The 23759-nt window shown below is 35.2% G+C and overlaps 4 protein-coding genes across 4 annotated transcripts; 1 reads left to right on the top strand and 3 right to left on the bottom strand.

Moving 5' to 3' along the window:
• Positions 1-1251: 1251 nt before the first annotated feature.
• Positions 1252-2280, bottom strand: LOC18035709 (receptor-like protein 12). Its single transcript, XM_024181204.1, has one exon. The coding sequence runs from the start codon at positions 2278-2280 to the stop codon at positions 1252-1254; it is 1029 nt and encodes a 342-aa protein (XP_024036972.1).
• A 2168-nt stretch (positions 2281-4448) lies between these two features.
• LOC112096958 lies at positions 4449-10984 on the top strand. Its single transcript, XM_024181205.1, is given in 3 exon segments — positions 4449-4465; positions 5561-10787; positions 10851-10984. Coding segments are annotated over 2 exon segments (5355 nt in total). The 5' UTR covers positions 4449-4465; positions 5561-5566.
• A 1150-nt stretch (positions 10985-12134) lies between these two features.
• Positions 12135-15164, bottom strand: LOC112096959 (receptor like protein 30-like). The gene is made up of 3 exons (XM_024181206.1): positions 14767-15164; positions 12396-12582; positions 12135-12347 (listed from the first exon to the last, which is right to left on the bottom strand). The coding sequence occupies exons 1-3, from the start codon at positions 15162-15164 to the stop codon at positions 12135-12137; spliced, it is 798 nt and encodes a 265-aa protein (XP_024036974.1).
• Positions 15165-19595: 4431 nt separating this feature from the next.
• Positions 19596-22370, bottom strand: LOC18035723 (G-type lectin S-receptor-like serine/threonine-protein kinase CES101). The gene is made up of 6 exons (XM_006427492.2): positions 22066-22370; positions 21683-21894; positions 21401-21611; positions 20507-20744; positions 20275-20422; positions 19596-20092 (listed from the first exon to the last, which is right to left on the bottom strand). Exons 1-6 carry the CDS (start codon positions 22268-22270, stop codon positions 19781-19783), a joined length of 1326 nt encoding a protein of 441 aa, XP_006427555.2. The 5' UTR covers positions 22271-22370; the 3' UTR covers positions 19596-19780.
• Between the last annotated feature and the right edge of the window lie 1389 nt (positions 22371-23759).

The raw sequence follows: 23759 nt of genomic DNA on the forward strand, positions 1-23759 counted from the left end.
CACTTTCGGTTTCGGCGGCTTAGGTACTTTCTCAATTTTTTCATTAATTTAGAATAAATTTTGTTTAAATTGGTTGGTTGATTGATTATTGATCATAGTTAATCATTAGATATGCATTGGATATGAAAATATTAGAGTTTTCTTAAGATTAAGATATCTAGTAAATCGCATACCAAGGGCCTGTTTAAATGCCTCTAAGAAATTATTGATCTAAACTTAAAATTATTTTGAGGCTAAAGAGAAAGTTGGTGTGCCGACCAATCAAGAACGTCAGTGGTTGCCCGTGTTGCCCAAAATTTGGCCATGCCAAGCTTGGGCAACACGGGTGGCTTCCCCTAATCGCCTAACCAAATGGTCATGTGTGGCATGCGGCCAATCAAGAATGCGGGTAGCATTATTTTAGGTAATTTTAATTTAGATTACATAAATTATTATTTTTAACTAAATAGAATAATATTATTTAAATAAATATAATGTTATTATTTTAAAATAATGTAACATTATTTTATTTTTAATAAATATATATTTTATTATATTTAATAAAAAAAGATTAAAAAAAAGAGGTGGGAGTGGCCCCTATAGAAGTAAGAATCTCACTCCTTACTCCAAAAATAAGTGGGATCAACGAAGTTGGACTTCTACTCCCCCTCTTTAAATAAGTAAGAAAACACTGGAGTGGGAAGAATTCATACTTTCTACTCCCATTCCGACAATTAAACACAACATAAACTAATATTTTGAACAAACTACTCACCCAGGCCACAAAGGCCCGAAGCCTTTTTGGGCTCATTGCTTAGATGGACTCATAACTCACTCATTTCTTCGAAAGTTATCTTCTAAATTTTCTTTCTACTCTATAAAATTTCCAAGTGGACAAATGGAATATGATCATGAATCGCAATGTACCTAGCTTGGAGTTGGAATCATACACAATCTTGCACATATTAATTTAGTATGGACTCTCGAAGACATATTGTGTGTGAACTTCCAATATAGATCTAACTTGGAGCCAATTTTGAGATAAAAATTGTCGCAGTAACAGTTATAGTAGGCCCTTATTTCAAATTATTGTCAACTTCATCAAACAGAGAAGGAAAGAAATCTCAAATATCTATGACATAAGAGAAAAGCAAAAGCTAGCTTACACGGTTATTCAAAAGGAGAGATATAAATCACTTCACACACGGAATCGCCGGTATATAAATTTGTAGATAAGATCGTTATACCATTTGTTTACCTTCACGGAAAACATTAGAGAGGTGAAATAACTGCTCCAAAGCCTACCGCAAATCCAATTGACATGGCTATGAAGAACCAATCAATTTCATCGCTTGAAGCTGGTGGCGGTGAAGGTTGTAACTCAGGAGGACGTGCTTGGCTTTCATTCGTCAAAGGAGGTCCGTACAATCCTTTGTTTACTTCATAAGAAGTCGGTGAAAATGATTGAAGTTGAGTACTTGTCGGAATCTTTCCCACTAAGTTATTGTATGAGAGATTTAGCACCGATAGGAAATTTAGGCTTGCAAGCTGTGCAGAAATTTTCCCACTGAGGTTGTTCGTTGAGAGGTCCAAGGACTCAATATGTTTCAAGTTCCCAAATGATGATGGGATTGAGCCTGTGAGAGCATTATGCGACAGGTTCAGAGCATAGAGTGATACAAATCGTCCCATTTCTTCTGGTATTTGCTCTTCGAAATTGTTGCTTGACAAGTCAATAGAGGTGAATATATTTGGGATCTTCTGAAGCATGATCTCCAAACCTTTGATTGTAAGTGATAATGTAACCTCATAGAATCGGCTGCTTCCGGTGGCATATCGAAGGTGTTTGAGCTCAAATCCGGATTCGGGTTTAGCATCCATCATATCCTCCAAGGTAAGTAACCATTTTTGTGATAGCCTTCCACTGAAGTTATTGGAAGCTAAGTCGACTATTTGAAGCTGGGTCCAGGAGACATTATTTCTCGGACAACTAATATTTCCTGAGAATTTGTTGGATCTCAAAACCAGAACTTGTAAACCAGAGGCATTCTTTAACCAACATGGAAATTTATCACTGATCTGGTTATTCCCTATGTTAAAAACCTGCAACATGTTGCAATTGACAAGAGATTTTGGAAACATTCCTTCTAGTTGATTTCCATTGATATCTAGAATTTGCAATCCACAATTTCCTGGAACTGTATCAGAAAGAGTGCCATTGAGGTGGTTTCTCGCTAAATTTAAAACGTTAAGGGTCCTGCTACTATTGGTGATTAAACACGTAGGAATTGTGCCACTCATGTCGTTGTTTGATAAGTCAAGAACTTGAAAATAATTGGCCTTGCACACAGATTCTGGGATGATTCCAGTGAGACTATTGTTTGCAGCAGAAAAGAAGGCAGTTTCACACAATCTTCAGCTGGGATTGAAGTAAAATTATTGTTGGAGTAATCCACGTAGGAAGTATTTGGTGACATGTTGGTGGGAGTGCAAGTCAAGCAATCCGATTCCAGGAATAGAGTAAGGTTCTTGCAAGCTCTCTAGAAGATTGTGTGAAAGATTTAGGGTGTAAAATTGGCCACTATTAACTTCCCAAATCCAATTTGGTACCTCCCCAAATATTTGGTTATTTGAAAGGTCCAAGTTCGTCAGATTAGGAATGACCCTCGGCTTGCTTAAAGCCAATCTCAATCTGCTAAACTTGTTGGAAGAAAGATCGAGGGTCTCAAGGTTTCTGAATTCAAAGAATATTGATGAGATCCCCCCAGTCAAATCATTAGACGAAAGGTTTAGGTAGTTAAGATTTCTTGACATGTAAAGCCGAAGAGTTGGGATGCGACCTGAGAAATGGTTAGATGAGAAGTCCAAGTGAAATAATTGGGTGAGATTAGCCATTGAAGTGGGAATTAGCCTAGTGAAATTGCAACTGCTGACATCTACACTTGCCAAATTTTCAAGGTTCCCAATGGAATCTGGTAGTGTGCCCGAGAAGCTCGTGTTCTTCAGGTTCAGGTTCCGAAGAGAAGAATTCTTAGGAAAGTGAGGTAGAGAACCCTAAAGCAATGGGTTATATGACAAGTCAAGAGTCTCAAGTGTAGGTACCTGCAATACCTTTTTTGGAATCTTCCCGTGCAAATCACACTGGCTGAGATCCAAGGTGGTCAAATTTAACAAATTGGCCACAAACTCTGGCACTTGACATGACACAGCATGATTGTCACGCAAACGAATAACTGAGAGTGACCGTAAATTTGCCAGGTGATGATTTATAGGACCTGAAAGAAGACTCCTAGACAAGTCTAAAACTTGTAGATTAGGCAGAAAAGACAGAGTTTCGCACCATTTAGTCCTGAGGCCTGAAAAATCTACATTATCAATGTACAATTCTCTGAGCTCTGTTAAGTTCTGAAAAAAGTTAAAATTTGGGATCTGATAAGTGCATATTTTTCATATATTTTGCTATTAATTTCTCTATCTTTTTCTTGTTTTGGTCTTAAATATTCTAGTTATTTTAGTTAATTTTTAATTTAGTAACTTATATTTTATTGTGTTAATTTTTATCTTAGTTTTATTTATTTTGTTATTTTAGGTATATTTTGGAATTAAAGAGAAATTAAATCAGAGCATTTAAGAAGAGATCTGCTTGAAGGAATTAGAAAAAGAAAATAATTAGTGATTTTTGGAAACCAAGAAAACCGAAGCCAACAAAATTAATTCATGCATATTCAGAAGATTATGACCATCACGTGGAGATTAAAGAGGGAATTGAATTTAATTCAATTTGGCGGCTTCATTTAATTGGAATCAAGAATCTTAAAGGGTAATAACATGTGCAAGCATTAAAGTGGCTTTGGCTTGCTCATTGGTTAATATGGGAAGCAAATTGAACAAAGAAGAAAAAGGAAATGGCCATATTTCATGCACGTGAATTGCCTAAACAAGTGGTGGACAAAGCATTGGAAATAAAGAATTGAAATGGCATGTGCATGGCAATTAAAGGAAACAAATTAATTGCTTTAAAATACGGCCAATCTTGGGCAGTATAAAAGCCAACTTTTGGCTTTTGATTTTGAGGAACTAGCAGCCGGAAGAAGAAAAAGGGAAGCCAAGCCAATTAACAAGCCAAGCCATCACTTGAAAGCAAAATTGGAAAACAAAGATTGCAAACCAAAAGTGGCCACGTGAAAGGAAAGAGAATAAAGCCTTTTGGCTTTAGGAAATCATTATTGGCTTATTAATTGAAGCATGAGGTGGCGGTTTTGAGCTTGGAATTTAATTCTCTCCAGGCAAGGATTTAAACAAAGCCAAAGCATTATAAATAGGAAGAATTCGGGCAGCCAAGAGGAGAGGAGAGCAAGGCAGCAAAAAGGAGTGCAGACGCAATTCGAGGAAGAGAATTTGACATTGCAGCCGCGAGAAGAAAAAAATCAGCAGCCGGAATTCAATTGAAGAAAAAGGCAACCGCTTGAATTAATCTCCATGACTGGTTTTATCAATTTTTCTATTCCCAATTTAATTATGTTAGGCTAAATTTTTATTTGGTTGAGGGTGAATTCAAAACCCTAAACATGCTATGCAATTAAATTTAAATTCTATCATTCAATTTATTTAATTGAGATTGTTTATGTTCTTCTATAATTAATGTTCATGGTTTATTCTTGTTTTGTTTGAGTGGCCAATTAGATAGGACTTGAATAAATTTTATTGCTAGATTAAAATTCTTGATCCGTAATTGTCTTGATATTTTAATCATTAGTAGCAGGTTGGAATCAGTGATTTCAATTGAAGAACATAACCTAGGTTAAATAATCCGAGCTTGTGTGTTTATTGCCTAGATCAACCTAATATCTTTCTTTGTTTAATGCTTCCATTATCTTAAATTTAAAGAGCTTGTTTTAAATTATTTAATGGTTAGAGATTAGGTGAAGAGCTTATTTTGCCTAACGACACACTAAGGAAAGATTGAGATTAACAGAGCTTATTGTTGTCTACGGTTGATAGTTTCAATATAAATTGATGATAGAATTAATATATTATGTGCATGTTTGGTGGTGGCGAATGATCCTTTAACCAAAGTTTTCATCATTATTATTTCTTTCTCCTTTAATTAGAGTTTTTATTAAATTCTTGTTCGTAATTTTAATTTCTTTATTTCTTACTATTTAGTTAAAAATTCATAAATCCCCCTTTTATTTTTAATTGGCATTTTCTTTAGTTAGATTAATTTATATTATTATTACTATTACTATTATTATTATTATTACTATTATTTTATTTTAAATCTTGCTTTGGAGTTAATAATAAATATAACTAGCATAGTCTCTGTGGGATCGATCCTTACTCGCTCTGTACTAATTATTTATATTAGTGGTAAGGTTTTAAATTTGGTGCACCTTAACGACACTACCAAATTTTTGGCGCCGTTGCCGGGGACTAGCGTTTAGTTTGTTTATTATCACTCGTTTTATTTTATTATTTTTATTTATTTATTTATTTATTTATTTATTTATTTATTTTTATTTCTTTTCTCATTTTATTTATTTATTTATTTTTAATTAGTTATTTTTTGTTCTATATTTAGATTTTCATGAGCATAGAGGACATTCGATTGAAACTCGAACAACTTAGAGCAACCTCATCATATTCAGAACTTGATTTTGCCATCCACATTCCGCTCCCGAAGACAGAGCCAAGCAGCCCAGAACCCCAACCAATGGCTCAGAATAACAACCGAACACTTAAAGAGTTGGCAGCTCCTAACTTGGACCAGCAACCCTTATGCATTGAGAATCCAAACCCTCAGGTAAACTTTGAACTCAAATCTGGGATGATTCATCTTCTTCCTACTTTTCATGGTCTTGCAGGAGAGGATCCAAATAAGCACTTGAAGGAGTTCCATGTGGTCTGCTCCACAATGAAACCAGCCGGAGTTTCTGAAGAGCAAGTTAAGCTAATGGCCTTCCCATTTTCTTTGGCGGATTCAGCCAAGGAATGGTTGTACTATCTTCCCTCCGGTACTGTCACTACATGGAATGAGATGCGTCAGCTATTTTTGGAGAAATATTTCCCAGCATCAAAAGCTGGCAGCATTCGAAAAGAAATTTGTGGAATCCGACAGTATAATGGAGAACCGCTCTACGACTATTGGGAACGATTCAAAAAGCTATGTGCTAGTTGCCCCCACCATCAGATAAGTGATCAACTTCTTATTCAATACTTTTATGAGGGTCTACTGCCTATGGATAGGAGTATGATTGATGCTGCTAGTGGAGGAGCACTCGTGGATAAGACACCAGAAGCAGCCCGAAATCTCATTGCTAACATGGCTGCTAATTCCCAATAGTTCAACACTAGAAACGATCTACTGCCGCCACCTAAACGAGTCAATGAGGTAAGTACTACTTCTTTAGAAAAACAAGTTTCAAATCTTACTTCTTTGGTGCAACAATTAGCTCTAGGGCAACAAATGAGACCGTGTGGCGTATGTTCTATGGTCGGACATGCGACTGACATGTGCCCTACTCTCCAAGAGGGATCACATGAGCAGGCCAACACAGTTGAGGGGTTCCTAGGCCAACCAAGACAAAGGTATGATCCCTACTCTGATTTTTATAATGAAGGGTGGAAGGATCACCCTAATTTTAGGTATGGGAACCAACAACAAGGCATTCCTAATGTGGCACCATCTCGACCACCGGACTACCCCCAACAGCGGGTGCAACAACCTTACCAAGTTCGACCACCCCCACCTCCTCAAAATCAAGGTACATCTTTAGAAGATCTTGTAAAAGCTCTCGCTACTAACTCTATGCAATTCCAACAGACTACCCAGACACAGCTCCAACATTTAGAGAATCAAATTGGCCAACTGGCCACATCTATGAGTAGGATAGAGGGTAGAACTTCAGGAAAGTTACCTTCTCAACCAGAAATTAATCCAAAGGAGAATGCCAGTGCTATGTCTCTTAGGAGCGGAAAGCAATTGGAACCATTATTAGCTAAGCCATCAAAAGTATCCACAACATTATCACCCTCTGTGACCAATTCCTCACCTGAGGCTCTTCCTTTAACAAGGGAAGATGATTCCCACTCGGCATTGCCAGTCGATCCATCTGGCCAGGTAAGTATCCCCTCACCTCGAATTAAGACTCTCTCCATTCCTCCACAATTTCCTAGTAGATTTAAACAATCCAAGAAAGAGGAGCAAGAAAAAGAGATCCTTGAGACCTTTCGTAAAGTAGAGGTAAATATTCCTCTACTTGATGCTATTAAACAAGTGCCGCGTTATGCAAAGTTTTTGAAGGAATTATGCAGCAACAAGCGAAAGTTGAGCGGTAACGAAAAGGTAAGTGTAGGAGAGAATGTTTCTGCTGTACTTCAACGAAAACTTCCGCCTAAGTGCAAGGATCCAGGTACTTTCACTATCCCCTGCACTATTGGTAATACTAGATTCGAAAGATGTATGCTAGATTTAGGGGCCTCAATTAATGTTATGCCATATTCGATTTATAACTCCTTGAATTTAGGTCCAATGGAAGAAACTGGTATAATTATTCAATTGGCTGACAGATCTAATGCTTACCCGAAGGGGGTTATGGAAGATGTTCTTGTGCAGGTCAATGAATTGGTCTTTCCAGCTGATTTTTATATCCTTGAAATGGAGGATGAGTTGTCGCCCAATCCCACTCCTATTCTGTTGGGGCGGCCATTTCTTAAGACAGCCCGAACCAAGATTGATGTTCACGATGGAACCCTTACAATGGAATTCGATGGTGAAGTGATCCGCTTCAATATCTTTGAGGCAATGAGGTATCCTAGTGATGTTCATTCTGTTTTTGCCATGGATGATATTAATACTTTAGTGCAGGATTTCTTTGAATTATCCGGTAATGACAGTTTTGAAATTGCCATAAGCAAGAATCTTACGAAAAATGATTCTAAGGAACATGCAAATTTGATAAAGTTGGATGATGAGGTAGAGGAAGCTATGGCGATCTTAGATGGAGCATTCACATTACGCACCAATGGGTATAATGTTTCTTACCTTGAATTGCCTTTATTAAACGAGAAACTTTTACCTTCAATTGTGCAGGCACCTACATTAGAACTTAAACCACTCCCAGAACACCTGCAATATATTTACTTGGGTGAGAATGAAACACTTCCAGTCATAATTGCTAAAACCCTTACCCCAGTTCAACAAGAAAAATTAATTAGGGTGCTTCGGGATCACAAGACGGCGATTGGCTGGACCATTGCCGACATTAAGGGAATTAGTCCTTCCATGTGCATGCATCGCATTTTGCTAGAGGAAGGGTCTAAACCAACGAGAGATGCACAACGCCGCCTTAATCCACCAACGATGGAAGTCGTAAAAAAGGAGATACTGAAACTCCTTAATGTGGGGATTATTTATCCCATTTCTGATAGTAAATGGGTGAGTCCTGTGCAGGTAGTTCCAAAAAAATCAGGCATCACAGTGGTCAAGAATGAAGAAAACGAGCTTGTGCCAACTAGAGTTCAAACTGGGTGGAGAGTTTGCATTGACTATCGTAGACTGAATGCAGCCACTCGCAAGGATCATTTTCCTCTGCCATTCATTGATCAAATGCTTGAAAGGTTAAGTGGTCACTCTCATTATTGTTTTCTTGATGGTTACTCAGGTTATAATCAGATCGTTATCGCTCCGGAAGATCAAGAGAAAACAACATTCACATGCCCCTTCGGAACATTTGCTTACCGACGCATGCCGTTTGGTCTCTGTAACGCTCCTGCCACTTTCCAAAGGTGTATGATGAGTATTTTTTCTGATTATGTAGAGAACATCATTGAGGTATTTATGGATGATTTTACAGTTTATGGTGATTCTTTCGATAAATGTTTAGATAACCTTACACTTGTTCTTAAACGATGCATTGACACTAACCTTGTGCTTAATTGGGAAAAATGTCATTTTATGGTTAATCAAGGTATTGTACTAGGCCATGTTATTTCTGAAAAGGGGATTGAAGTTGATAAATCTAAGATAGATCTTATACGCTCCTTACCACCTCCCACTAGTGTGAGGGAGATTCGTTCTTTTCTTGGTCATGCAGGTTTCTATCGCAGGTTTATCAAGGACTTCTCCAAGATAGCTTTACCTCTCTGCAACTTACTTCAAAAGGATGCAACGTTTGACTTCAATGAAGAGTGCCAAAGAGCTTTTAAGAAGTTAAAAGAAGTTTTGACATCGGCCCCTGTGATTCAACCACCAAACTGGGATTTACCGTTTGAGATTATGTGCGATGCCAGTGACTATGCTGTTGGAGCCGTGTTAGGCCAGCGTGTGGGCAAGCTTCCTCATGTCATCTATTATGCCTCTCGTACATTGAATGATGCACAACTTAACTACTCCACCACAGAGAAAGAACTTTTAGCAGTTATCTTTGCCTTAAAGAAATTTCGTTCTTATTTAATTGGATCTAAGGTAATCGTTTACTCTGACCATGCAGCTATTAGGTACTTGCTCGCCAAAAAAGATGCCAAACCGCGCCTTATACGATGGATACTTCTATTGCAAGAATTTGACATAGAGATTCTAGATAAGAGAGGTTCTGAGAATTTGGTGGCAGATCATTTGAGTCGACTTACCTATAACGAAGATGCACTTCCATTGCATGAGAACTTTCCAGATGAGCAGTTATTACATGTAGGTATAGTTACTCCTTGGTATGCAGATATTGTCAATTACTTGGTTACCAGGACAGTACCGAAAGAGATAACCCGTGCACAAAAGGCCAAGATCAAGAGTGATGCCAAGTACTATGTGTGGGATGAGCCATACTTGTGGAAGCATTGTTCTGATCAAGTTATTAGAAGGTGCGTACCCGAAACTGAATTTACTTCTATTCTCACCTTTTGTCATACTTTGGCTTGTGGAGGACATTTTGGACCAAAGAGAACAGCCCTTAAGGTACTTGCAAGCGGTTTTTATTGGCCATCACTATTTAAGGACGCATATTTGTTTTGCAAATCTTGTGATCGCTGTCAGAGAACATGTAATTTAGGACCTAGAAATCAAATGCCACAATCTCCCATTCTTATAGTTGAGATTTTTGATGTTTGGGGCATCGACTTCATGGGACCATTTCCTTCATCGTTTGGTAATCTCTATATTGTTCTTACGGTTGATTATGTTTCAAAATGGGTGGAAGCAAAAGTCACCCGAACTAACGATTCTAAGGTTGTGGTAGATTTTATAAAGAGTAACATCTTTACAAGGTTTGGAACACCAAAGGCAATTATCAGCGACAGAGGCACTCACTTTTGTAACAGGTCAATAGAAGCCCTCTTTCGAAAATACAATATCACTCACAAGGTATCTACATCTTACCATCCTCAAACTAGTGGGCAAGTTGAGGTGTCTAATAGGGAAGTGAAATCAATCCTTGAAAAGACAGTTAATCCGAATAGAAAGGACTGGAGCTTACGGCTTGATGATGCACTTTGGGCATATAGGACCGCATACAAAACTCTTATTGGTATGTCACCCTACAGGTTGGTATATGGTAAGCCTTGTCATCTTCCAGTGGAACTTGAACATAAAGCATGGTGGGCTGTGAAACAATGTAACATGGAACTGGACATCGCCGGTCAACACAGAAAGCTCCAATTGCAAGAATTAGAGGAAATTCGAAATGATGCCTATGAGAGTTCACGAATCTATAAGGAAAAGACTAAGGCTTTTCATGACAAGCAGATCTTGAGAAAGAATTTTGACGTTGGACAGAAAGTTTTGCTATTCCATTCTCGCCTTAAGTTGTTTCCAGGTAAGTTACGTTCTCGATAGGTTGGGCCTTTTGTTGTTATTAATGTTTTTCCTCATGGTGCAGTTGAGATCAGGAGCTTAAAGACAGGTAAAGAGTTCAAAGTTAATTGTCATAGGTTGAAGCCTTACTATGAAAATTTTCAAACACTCAATGTAGATGAGGCTCCACTTTATGAACCTGCGTACGTTGATGAGTGAAACTTGAGAACCAGGTCAGGCTGAGGACAATAAACCAAGCGCTTATTGGGAGGCAACCCAATGGCTGGAGAAAAGATCTTGAGAGCACGCCATAATAGATTTGATCTTTCTCCCTCTCATTCTCATTTACTTTACCTACATTGTGTTGACTTTTGTTTGTTTTTGTTTGTGTGTCTCATCTCATTTTCTCATGTTTAATTCTGTCTTTTGTTAGCTTAGGCTTACATTGAAGACAATGTAAGAATTAAGTGTGGGGGGGTGGATTTCGAACTTAGTTTTTGTTGCTTTGTCTTTTTCTTTTTTTTTAATAAAAAAAAAATTCAAAAAAAAAAAAAAAACATTGTTTTGAATATTAGCCAGTGATAAGAATTTGATTGACAATGAATATGGTTTTTAGAAAGGGTTGAATATTACCTTAGTTTATACTTGATTCTTGTGTTGATTTCCTCTTAATTGAGATTCTTTAAACCATGAGCACTAATATCAATTCTTTCATAATTTTGACTTAGAATTTGAGATTGACGCAGTCTGAGTTAAGAATTTTAGATTGAGTAAATGACTGTTTGTCTTGATTCTTATCTCCACAATACAGTGTAGTATACACAGGCACTATAGTCAGAAATAGCTACCTATAACCCTTAAGAGTGAAGCTATCCTTGAGTAATTTGGGCCTATGTACCACCAGTATGTAGAGGATAATCTACCATGAGAAGAAGGCTACCTTAAGGGGTAGAGTGAAAGCTCCTGACTAAAAAAAAAAAAATGAAAAAAAAAGCACACAAATGCCTGTAAAAGAAGAAAAAATTTTTTTTTTGGAGATCAAGATGATAAGATTAGTTTGACCTACTCTTTTCTTTGTTCAAGGCAAAGGCTATTGATATTGAAGATTTTGGGAATAAATTTTAATTGAATTGATTCACACACACACTATGAGAATCAAAAGAGAGATGGGATTGACTATTGAATTAAAGTTAGAACTTCGATAATATTTGAAATTTTCTTTGAGCTATATGATTTATGCAATCTTTGAGGCTAGTTTTATTTTAAATTCCTTTGTTCTTTTTCTGCTAAAATAAAAAAAAATGCAATGATGTTTGTGGGTATCATCACTGAAGCCCTCACGAGACTATAACTCGTCCACTAGGGCCGCCTAGGGGTTTAAAGGCTTGTTGCATACGCTAAATGCAATCGTGAGATTAGCCATTGAAGTGGGAATTAGCCTAGTGAAATTGCAACTGCTGACATCTACACTTGCCAAATTTTCAAGGTTCCCAATGGAATCTGGTAGTGTGCCCGAGAAGCTCGTGTTCTTCAGGTTCAGGTTCCGAAGAGAAGAATTCTTAGGAAAGTGAGGTAGAGAACCCTAAAGCAATGGGTTATATGACAAGTCAAGAGTCTCAAGTGTAGGTACCTGCAATACCTTTTTTGGAATCTTCCCGTGCAAATCACACTGGCTGAGATCCAAGGTGGTCAAATTTAACAAATTGGCCACAAACTCTGGCACTTGACATGACACAGCATGATTGTCACGCAAACGAATAACTGAGAGTGACCGTAAATTTGCCAGGTGATGATTTATAGGACCTGAAAGAAGACTCCTAGACAAGTCTAAAACTTGTAGATTAGGCAGAAAAGACAGAGTTTCGCACCATTTAGTCCTGAGGCTTGAAAAATCTACATTATCAATGTACAATTCTCTGAGCTCTGTTAAGTTCTGAAAAAAGTTAAAATTTGGGATCTGATAAGTGCATATTTTTCATATATTTTGCTATTAATTTCTCTATCTTTTCTTGTTTTGGTCTTAAATATTCTAGTTATTTTAGTTAATTTTTAATTTAGTAACTTATATTTTATTGTGTTAATTTTTATCTTAGTTTTATTTATTTTGTTATTTTAAGTATATTTTGGAATTAAAGAGAAATTAAATCAGAGCATTTAAGAAGAGATCTGCTTGAAGGAATTAGAAAAGGAAAATAATTAGTGATTTTTGGAAACCAAGAAAATCGAAGCCAACAAAATTAATTCATGCATATTCAGAAGATTATGACCATCACGTGGAGATTAAAGAGGGAATTGAATTTAATTCAATTTGGCGGCTTCATTTAATTGGAATCAAGAATCTTAAAGGGTAATAACATGTGCAAGCATTAAAGTGGCTTTGGCTTGCTCATTGGTTAATATGGGAAGCAAATTGAACAAAGAAGAAAAAGGAAATGGCCATATTTCATGCACGTGAATTGCCTAAACAAGTGGTGGACAAAGCATTGGAAATAAAGAATTGAAATGGCATGTGCATGGCAATTAAAGGAAACAAATTAATTGCTTTAAAATACGGCCAATCTTGGGCAGTATAAAAGCCAACTTTTGGCTTTTGATTTTGAGGAACTAGCAGCCGGAAGAAGAAAAAGGGAAGTCAAGCCAATTAACAAGCCAAGCCATCACTTGAAAGCAAAATTGGAAAACAAAGATTGCAAACCAAAAGTGGCCACGTGAAAGGAAAGAGAATAAAGCCTTTTGGCTTTAGGAAATCATTATTGGCTTATTAATTGAAGCATGAGGTGGCGGTTTTGAGCTTGGAATTTAATTCTCTCCAGGCAAGGATTTAAACAAAGCCAAAGCATTATAAATAGGAAGAATTCGGGCAGCCAAGAGGAGAGGAGAGCAAGGCAGCAAAAAGGAGTGCAGACGCAATTCGAGGAAGAGAATTTGACATTGCAGCCGCGAGAAGAAAAAAATCAGCAGCCGGAATTCAATTGAAGAAAAAGGCAACCGCTTGAATTAATCTCCATGACTGGTTTTATCAATTTTTCTATTCCCAATTTAATTATGTTAGGCTAAATTTTTATTTGGTTGAGGGTGAATTCAAAACCCTAAACATGCTATGCAATTAAATTTAAATTCTATCATTCAATTTATTTAATTGAGATTGTTTATGTTCTTCTATAATTAATGTTCATGGTTTATTCTTGTTTTGTTTGAGTGGCCAATTAGATAGGACTTGAATAAATTTTATTGCTAGATTAAAATTCTTGATCCGTAATTGTCTTGATATTTTAATCATTAGTAGCAGGTTGGAATCAGTGATTTCAATTGAAGAACATAACCTAGGTTAAATAATCCGAGCTTGTGTGTTTATTGCCTAGATCAACCTAATATCTTTCTTTGTTTAATGCTTCCATTATCTTAAATTTAAAGAGCTTGTTTTAAATTATTTAATGGTTAGAGATTAGGTGAAGAGCTTATTTTGCCTAACGACACACTAAGGAAAGATTGAGATTAACAGAGCTTATTGTTGTCTACGGTTGATAGTTTCAATATAAATTGATGATAGAATTAATATATTATGTGCATGTTTGGTGGTGGCGAATGATCCTTTAACCAAAGTTTTCATCATTATTATTTCTTTCTCCTTTAATTAGAGTTTTTATTAAATTCTTGTTCGTAATTTTAATTTCTTTATTTCTTACTATTTAGTTAAAAATTCATAAATCCCCCTTTTATTTTTAATTGGCATTTTCTTTAGTTAGATTAATTTATATTATTATTACTATTACTATTATTATTATTATTACTATTATTTTATTTTAAATCTTGCTTTGGAGTTAATAATAAATATAACTAGCATAGTCTCTGTGGGATCGATCCTTACTCGCTCTGTACTAATTATTTATATTAGTGGTAAGGTTTTAAATTTGGTGCACCTTAACGACACTACTAGGATCCCAAGTCTCCAGGAAAATCTGCTTATGGGCTCACGACTTGACAAATCAAGAGTAACCAACCTTGGCAGGCTTGAAATCTCAGTAGGAATCTCCCCTGTGAAGCCACAATGAGAAAGATTCAGGTAAGTCAAATTTGTGAGGTTGGCCAACCTGGATGGCATAGGGAATCCGTAGAAGAGAGTGAAACCCAAATTTAGACTCTGCAGATATTGAAGACTGAAAAGGCCAGATGCATTCTCAAGACTGCCGATGAGTATTGGTTCCGCACTCAAGTCGAGACCAATAACATGACCAGCCTCATCGCAATCTACTCCGTTCCAATCACAACAATCGGTGCTTTCACTCCACTGACTTATTTTTGCAGGTGGAGTAGAATCAACGTCAAATATGAAGCTGTTCTTCATCTGGATTAACAGTAATTTTTGATCGCTCTGACACTGGCCAGACACCAAAACCATATGCATCCCAAAATAATTGACTAAAAAGGGTATCAAGAAAAGCCATGATAAGAGTAAAATTGATCTCATGATTGAGTTTAATAGTAGTTGAAATGAAACTCATAGAAGGGATGAAACTTGCAAGTTGCAATGTATATGTAATATAGACTGATATAATATAGCAGAGGTGGCCCAAGTTAACTAATTACTAATTAGAATGCAGCCGAGGAGGACTTCAGGTCAGCATGATGGAATTGTAAGCACCATGCGCTGATTATTCAAGCGGTTTTGAAAGAAAAGAAGAGTCATAACATGTTGGCAGACATGAATAGGTTAAGATTGAAAAATTGAAGAGTAGGAGTCTTATATTTCCCTGGTAGAAAGCGAGTGAAAATTATCAGATCACATGAGTTACTACAACAACCTGACTTAACGGTATCTATTAACTTACTGAATCTTCTGCTGCAGAAAATTCTTTGAAATGAAATCCGCGAAGAGGAGTGGATACACATTATTTTGGTTGATCTATTTTTCAGATTAGATGGTGGTTATGAACCATGTCTTTGTACTTTATTTTTGTTGGTTTATTAATTTTGTTGTGATCCTAAATTCTATTTGGACAGAAAATAAAATTCTAAATTCGTATGTGCGAATTATGGGCAATATTTTATTACAAGTTGTGGGATTGTTAATGGGAAATTTACACCAATAACCATAAAAATTTTAGTTTTTTCCATCTTAACCCCTCAAACAAATTTCTATCAACATTAGCCATAAAAGAACCGTTGAGACCAAATTACCCCTCTCTCTCATCTCCCTTTCCTCTTCCTCTTGCCTTATTCTCTCTAATTCTCTACTAATTTCAGCATCCACCTCTTTCTTCTTCTTCTATCTCCTATAATCCTCGTAATCGTTCGGTCTAGCGGGGTCGTGCTCCTCGATTACGGTCGAAGTGACGTCAACCAATGCCGGTTGCGGCAGCGCTACCACGTCGTCAGGGGAAGGTGCGATTGCAGGTGAGGAATGGGGTCTAGTCGGGAGAGAATTTTGGATGGTTTTGGGTTTGGATTGGGGCTTGAGGATGGTTTGTGGTGGCGCGAAAATTGACCGGACAGTGGTGGTCGTGTTGGTGGGTTTGTCCTCATCGGAGGGTGGAGGTAGGTCTCCGTACAGCCCGCCTAGCATTTCGCAACGTGGCTTTTGATGGAAAATCCAGGGAAATTTGAATTCCGAAATTGGATTTCGGAGAATTAAAAAGCTGATTTTGTTTTGTTGTTTGGGTTGTCTGATGAGATTCGATCTGAGGTAGAAGAAGATATTACATACGAATAAGAAGAGATGAACAAAGACAAAAGGACTGGCGAAAACAAACAAATATTGAGGTAGAAAAAGCCTGTCGCACCAAGCTTCTTTTCGTTTGTAAAGAAGGGTAATTTGGGGAGAAAAGCGTGTGTTTGGCTAATGTTGATAGAAAAAAATTGAGAGGATTAATTGTGAAAATAGCAAAACTTTATAGATCCAAGTATAGATTTAATCGAATATTAATCCTAACAATCAATAATGTACGACAGAATTGATGAAAAGATTTTAATAACATCCAATTAATCATGTGAAATAAAAACCATAATCATCAAAGAACATTTATAGAGAATTAAATAAATAAAAAGATAATTATTTCATTAAATGAGGTTTCATCCTTAACCTCAGTATAAGAAAATTAGCTAGACATACTTGAATAGGGAGCAACAAAATTAATAAAACCAGCCATGGGAAAAATTGAAGATCTGCTGCAGCCGCCGCTCAATTCTTTTCTCCCTGCCGATTGCCTGCTTTGCAAAAGCCAAAGTTCCCTTTTTATAATGCTTGGCCACCGAATCCTATTGTGATTCTAATAACTAAACCAACTCTTAATAGCTAAAGTCTTAAGCCTGCCACGTAATTGAAAACAATAAAAGCCAAAAGCTATTGATTTCCTTCCTTTATTCTATTTTGACTTTCCATTCAAAGGCTTAATTATAAGCTTTGTTTAATGTGCTGCCCACTTTAGCTTTAAACTTCTTCTTTGTTTGCACGAGCATTGATATTCAATTTATTGGCTTCGATTTCTTCGAACAGATTTTCTTGCACATCTGCTTATTGTCCAATTATTATTCTTTATGCACTTTTCATCCATAATCTCCAATTAATCCCCTATTTAATAAAATAATTCAATTAATTAAAAATAAAAATAACTAGCAATTATATAATAAAGAGTAAAATATGTATATAAATTATGCTCATCAATTTCCATGTTCAACTGGTGTTTAAAGCTAGCTATATAGGCGTTTATAGCCACTATCCTCTCTCTATGTATTGTTGATCTTTCATATGTAATGTAAGGATCACAATAGGACATGAACTGAAAATTCAAAGATCAATCAGATTATGAGTATCCGCTACTTTATCCACTGCTTTCAGCTTCGGCGAAGATCTCTGTGGATTGGACCCATATGTACAAAATGATAATCGTCTCCAATTTTTTAAAAAGTGGTCAGTTTGATTTGATATATAAAATTAATCCTACTCATTATAACTTTGTTTAATCTCTACCTCATAATTAATGGGTTCGTCATATAAAATGTATGGCTTGGTTGTGTCATTGCAATTTTGTATCCGATCGCACGTGTTTTTCCATATTAATCTTGATATCGCTCTTCAAGGCACATCGCCAGCCTCAGTATTTCATTATTTTGCAAGAGGTAATTTACTTATAATACAATGTAAAACATAAACTATTAATTTCAACGTCAAATATGGAGCGATTTTTTATCACCTTGACATTGGCTACACACCCAAACCATATGCATCCCAAATAATTGGCTAAAAAGGGTATCAAGAAAAGTCATGATAAGAGTAAAATTGATCTCATGATTGGGTCTAATAGTAGTTGAAATGAAACTCAGAGAAGGAATGGAACTTGCAAGTTGCAATGTATATGTAATATAGCAGAGTAAAGGTAGCCCAAGTTAATTAATTAGAAAGCAGCCAAAGAGGACTCCAGGTGAGCAGGGAACACTCGTAAGCACCGTGCGCTAATTATTCACATGGATTCGAAAGAAGAGAAGAATAGTAACGTGTTGTTGGACAAAGACATGAATCCTGAATTATTGGATTTTGAAATCAGGATGATTTTTTAAGGGAATGAGTTAGGAGCAAACACTAAACAATCAAAACCCGTGTAATGCTATTTGAACAAAGTGCAAAGTGGTGATAAAATCACCATTCAAATCATGTCATTTTTTTTTCTTTTTACTAACAACCAAAACATAATCGTTTTGATAGTGATTTTGGTGATCATCTTTTTATCCAAAATCTCCTTCTCTCCTTATTATTTTATTTTTATTTTTAATATATATTCACGTAGAAACAAATATGTTCTGGTACGAATTTTGATGGACAAAATAATTTTGCATGAAAATAGTGAATGAGAGAAAATAAAAGTTCATTTCATTTCAGCTCTATCAGTCGGTTAAGTTTTTGCATTGATGCCATACAAAAGTTCAAACTAATTAATGTAAGCAAGACTTAAAAGGGTAAGCGGAGAGAAAAAAGTGACAAAAGAGGGAATATATTAAGTAAGAGATAGAAGAATGATCAATAATTTCTTATTATATGGAGATCTACTACATTAATTTGTTAATTTTTAAAACTTAAAAAAGGCATGTCAACTTCAATATCAACTCTTGCTTAGCTTTAATTTAATGGTCAGAATATTGTGTCCAAATTTTTATTTAAAAGTGTCTCTCTGTAATTAGAATTATATAATTCATAGCAAGATAAGGGTATTAATTGAAATTTAGTTAATTTCTTTGGACTCTACATATGTTCTGATCCTCTCACTCCCTCGGATTACAAATTGTTGATTTTGGCCTCCACAAGTTCGTAGTTTGTTGATTCTGATCCCATTGAACGAAAATAATGGTTCCATGCATGACTTTTTATATATCAGACTCGTGATAGTATCAGACCCCGTTGAACCAATAAAAATCAGGGTCATTACTCCATATAATATCTAATAATTTAGTCTCAGGAGCTCAACTCATATAATATCTTAATTTAGTTAATTTCTCTGTAATTGATCATTCCTCCACTTTTTAATTAAAAAAAAAAAATCTAATGATTGACTGAATGCAATTTGTCCTCGCGTCAAAACCAACTCTGATTTGCTTGCGGGACCTGTAGACTTCGAAAAGTCTTGCAAGGATTGACTGAATGCATTTGATAGTGATTTTATTGGTCTAAGAAGAGCCAACTCATGATTGTATTCGGTTCTCGCGTTATTACATTTAGTTATAATGACTGACTGAAAGACACATGCACGCTATAAAATGAACGGGAAGAGAAGGATAACAGCTAGCACTCAAGATTTTGGTGTACTTAATTATTCTTTCTGGGAAATGGTCAGTACATATTGACTTTTGACATTTCACACCAGCGAGTCAAAAATAGGAAACTCAGGTAAAATCTTAGACCAGAGGAGTATTTATAACAACCTAACCCCAAAGTGTATGAATTAACTTACATAATCTTTTGCAGCTGTAGGAAAAATCCTTGAAACCATTTCCCAAAAAAGGACTCGATACACATTAAAATAAAAGTTAGCGCGCTTCTAAAAGAGAGATCGTTACTTGGTTGATTGAACAATCTTCTGTCTTGCCGGTGGACGATGTTGAAGTGACTGTATTTCTTACATACGAAAAAGCAGGTTGTTTCGGAGGAAGTAACGTTGCAGCTTCATTTGTAAGCATGGATACAACATCATTCATGGTGGGTCTATCATCAGCACTTTCTTGTACACAAAGGAGTGCAATGTTCGCATATCTTAAAAGCATCTGCTTGGAGGAATATTCATCTTCTAATATTGGATCAATCAACTCCAATGTCCTGTTGCTTGTCCACAGATCCCATGCCTGAATAACCATACGATGTTATTAGATAGTCGTACACTCGATATAGAGAATAGTTTGTCAGGTGCAAAAATCCAAACGTTTTCACATTGCGTGTGTCCACACCTGAGCATGACTTGGGAATTAATATATATTTTCACCTAAGTAATATAAAAAGGACATGTGTAATCGCTGTTACTACTTACATAACCTAGCAGATTGAGAGAGTCGGTTCGATAAAGTCCAGTGTTCTTCTTGCCACTTACAATCTCGAGCAACAATACTCCAAAGCTAAACACATCAGATTTAATTGAAAATATTCCTTCGAGTGCGTATTCGGGGGACATATAACCACTGTAATTCAATAATTGATAAATAGTAATCAGTAATTTGTGCATAACTTTATCACCTTAATTTTGATTTGTGTAATTTACTTACTAAGTCCCAACGATCCTACTAGTGTTTGCTTGTAACTCATTTCCTCCACAAATTCTTGCCATTCCAAAATCTGATATTTTGGGATTCATGTCTTTATCCAACAAGATGTTACTGGCTTTTAAATCTCGATGAATAATTCGTACTCTAGAATATTGATGAAGATAAAGAAGCCCTTGAGCTATCCCTTCAATAATCTGAACACGTGTTACCCAATCTAATAACATTCGCTTGGTTGGATCTAATTTACAACAAAAAGACTAAAAGTCATTATGCATGAAAACAAAAAAATGTTGACCGCATAATCTGACGTAAATTGATCTGGTGACTTAATTTTTTTTTTAAAAATCCGATAATTGAATGATGTTAATCATTAAACTTAAAAATAGTTAAATGAAATAGTAAATGGTAAATATTCTTTTAGGTTGGGTAAACAAATGATTGAATTGGACTAGTTTTTAAGATTGAATTGGAATGGATTAGACTGAATTATTTTGTAGTAATGTGTTGTGTTTGGTTTAGTATTGGACCGGATCATATTAAATTCTATTTAAGGAAGTTGAAAAAAAATTTAAAAAGTATGATTATTTCTTAAAGTTATATTGCTGATTATTGAATATTAAATTGAATAATTTTGATATTTAATATTATGTAGTTGTTTTAATAAATTATTGAATGAAATTTTGATATTTAATCTTAAATTAAACGCTAAATGATATTTTAAATAAATTAATGAATAAAATTTGGAAATGTAATATGGGCTAAATTCTAGTTTAAATAAATTTTGAAATAAATTTTTGATATATAAGTTTGCATTAAATAGTAGTTCAAACAAATGTATGAATAAAATTTGAAGTAAGGAATATGTAAGAATAAGAAACAGATGCAATAACTAACCGAAAAGAAAGAAGTCCAAGCTTTTGTTAGGCATGTACTCATAGATCAGAATCTTCTCGTCTCTATCTATGCAGCAGCCCAAAAGCCTAACAAGATTCTTGTGCTGAACCTTGGCTATCACCGAAGCTTCATTTTTCATCTCTCGCAAGCCTTGTCCAGATCTTCCCGAAAGCCTTTTCACAGCTATCTCATCTCCTTTTTTTAACACTCCCTGAAGATGGTGAATTTATAGTTATGTTAAAAATGAAATTATTGCTCCAAAGAAAATGATATCTGTAGTACCTTATAAACAGGTCCAAAGCCACCCTCTCCGAGCTTATTTGCGTCGGAGAATTTATTTGTTGCAGTAGAAACACTGGAAAAACTGAATAAGGGAAATTGATCAACTTCCTTCTTTTTGCTTCTTTTTGCCTGCTTATTGTTTGCAGGAAGCTCGATGATAACATTATCGGCTTTCAGGTTCAAATCCAAATCAAACATCATCAAATCCTCCCCTGAATGGTGAAGAAATTAAAGCTTTAATTAAGATATGTATATGTGTATATGCAAGGGTCTAATGCACATTAGGAATCCCTATCCTATTTAAATTAGTTTCCTAGATTGTAGTTAAGATATGTACATTTATTCAACTCTCAAAATCGTGCAATTAAATGAGAAACTTTTACCACTGCTTCTGGGCTTTCTCCTCACACAAAAGAAAATCAAGCCTGAAATGGCCACTGTTGCCAGAGTGATCGACAAGACTAAGCAAGAAATTGCTGGTGGACTATAAAAGAAATAATCACCAGATACACCAAATGTCAATGATAATATCAAGAAGACCGCAGACACCGAAGCAACAACAATAATGAAGATTGCAAAGCGATCCATTGAGGTCGATCAAATGATTATTCCAAATGTTGCGACGTGTATAATTCATGTATTTAGGAAAAAGCCAAGGCCGACTTCAGGTCACCATTAAAATGATTTTTTTTTTCTGTTTTTTGGGTTGTAACTAACGACCAAAATATTGTCGTTTAGATAGTGATTTTGTCGATTGCCTTTTATCAAAATCTCCTTTCTCCCCTTCTTATTATTTTCTTTTCTTTTCTTTTTAATTTGGATTCAGATTACACATAAAAAAACATATATATTCTCATACCAATTTTGATGTACAAAATGATGTCGCATGAAAGTAATGAATGAGTAAAAATCAAATTTATGGTGCTTTTGGTGTCATTTTTTCGATTGGTGTTTTCTATATTTATTTTAAAGAAGTAAAATAGGTTTTTGATGTGATATTCCCAAATTGAAAAGGTATTTGGTAATTTATTTTCTAAACAATATATAAAAATAAAAACAGTAAAATCTGTTTTTTTTTATTTGTTTGACAATATAAAAACAGCGAAAATATACGTGGTAGAATTTTGTTTTATAAAACAACTTTTTCAGTAATTCATTATTTAATGCATGTGGTAATTAATTTCTTAATGTCTATAATCATTATAATTTTATCAAGAAAAAGTAAATGGGCAAGTGTAAAAATATATCATTTAGTTAAAAATAAAAATTTCTACAACCAATATTTTATAATAATGTTCAAAGTCACATCTGAAAAAAGAGAAAAAAACGGATTTTATACTTGAAAGATACATATGCGAAAATTTAACAATGGGAAAAAAATAGTAAAAAAAAAAATTCAAATAGAGGGTTCTTGTACATAGGTGATCCAGGAAATTAATTCATTGGGGACAATGTTATAATAAAAGAATTAGTGAAAATAATTTTTTAAAGTTTAATACTCAATGATATTAGTAAAAATATTCTTACACTTGTTCTCAATGCTTTTTCATATTTTAAAAATATTCAATAATAGTCTCATTATCATTATTTTATGAATTTCGATGGAGTACCAAAAAAGAGCTGAGAAGTGAGAGCAGAGGACTCTGTTTTTTAAATTGAGAGCGGCGAGCAAGATTTGAGAGAGAAGAAAATCGTTTCGAACTTTCGCTAATATTTTGAGTTGTAAAATGTCAGTTCGTCCCCACGACAAAAGACAATTTATAAAATTGATTCATTATTAAATTCTTTTTATAAATTGTCCCCACTGAAAAATAATTATCCCAAAAATTAACAACCCTCTACATCTGCTTCTTGACTTTCTCCTCACACAATAGCAAATCATCAAATCTTCCCCTGAATGATGGAGAAATTAAAAGAAATTAAAGCTTTAGTTAAGATATGTAAATGAGAAGTGGATGCTAATATCAAGAAGACAGCAGCAAGGAAACAAGAACAATGAAGATTGCAAAGCGATCCATTGAGATCGATGATCGAATGATTAATTTTTCTAAATCAATGAGTGTTTTATTATCAGAAG

The sequence above is a fragment of the Citrus clementina genome, unplaced genomic scaffold, assembly GCF_000493195.1.
Source record: "Citrus clementina cultivar Clemenules unplaced genomic scaffold, Citrus_clementina_v1.0 scaffold_7, whole genome shotgun sequence".
Classification (NCBI taxonomy): Eukaryota; Viridiplantae; Streptophyta; class Magnoliopsida; order Sapindales; family Rutaceae; genus Citrus; species Citrus x clementina.

Bases quoted from the DNA above. Each gene is read 5' to 3' on its own strand.
- LOC18035709 (XM_024181204.1), bottom strand. From the start codon at position 2,280: ATGAGTGGCACAATTCCTACGTGTTTAATCACCAATAGTAGCAGGACC.
- LOC112096959 (XM_024181206.1), bottom strand. From the start codon at position 15,164: ATGGTTTTGGTGTCTGGCCAGTGTCAGAGCGATCAAAAATTACTGTTA. The intron at 12,583-14,766 runs GTTGGTTACTCT...AGACTTGTCTAG, and splicing joins GAGATTTCAAGCCTGCCAAG to GAGTCTTCTTTCAGGTCCTA. The intron at 12,348-12,395 runs GTACCTACACTT...CCATTGCTTTAG, and splicing joins TTCCAAAAAAGGTATTGCAG to GGTTCTCTACCTCACTTTCC.
- LOC18035723 (XM_006427492.2), bottom strand. From the start codon at position 22,270: ATGGATCGCTTTGCAATCTTCATTATTGTTGTTGCTTCGGTGTCTGCG. The intron at 21,895-22,065 runs GTAAAAGTTTCT...TTCACCATTCAG, and splicing joins GAGAAAGCCCAGAAGCAGTG to GGGAGGATTTGATGATGTTT. The intron at 21,612-21,682 runs GTACTACAGATA...CACCATCTTCAG, and splicing joins GCTTTGGACCTGTTTATAAG to GGAGTGTTAAAAAAAGGAGA.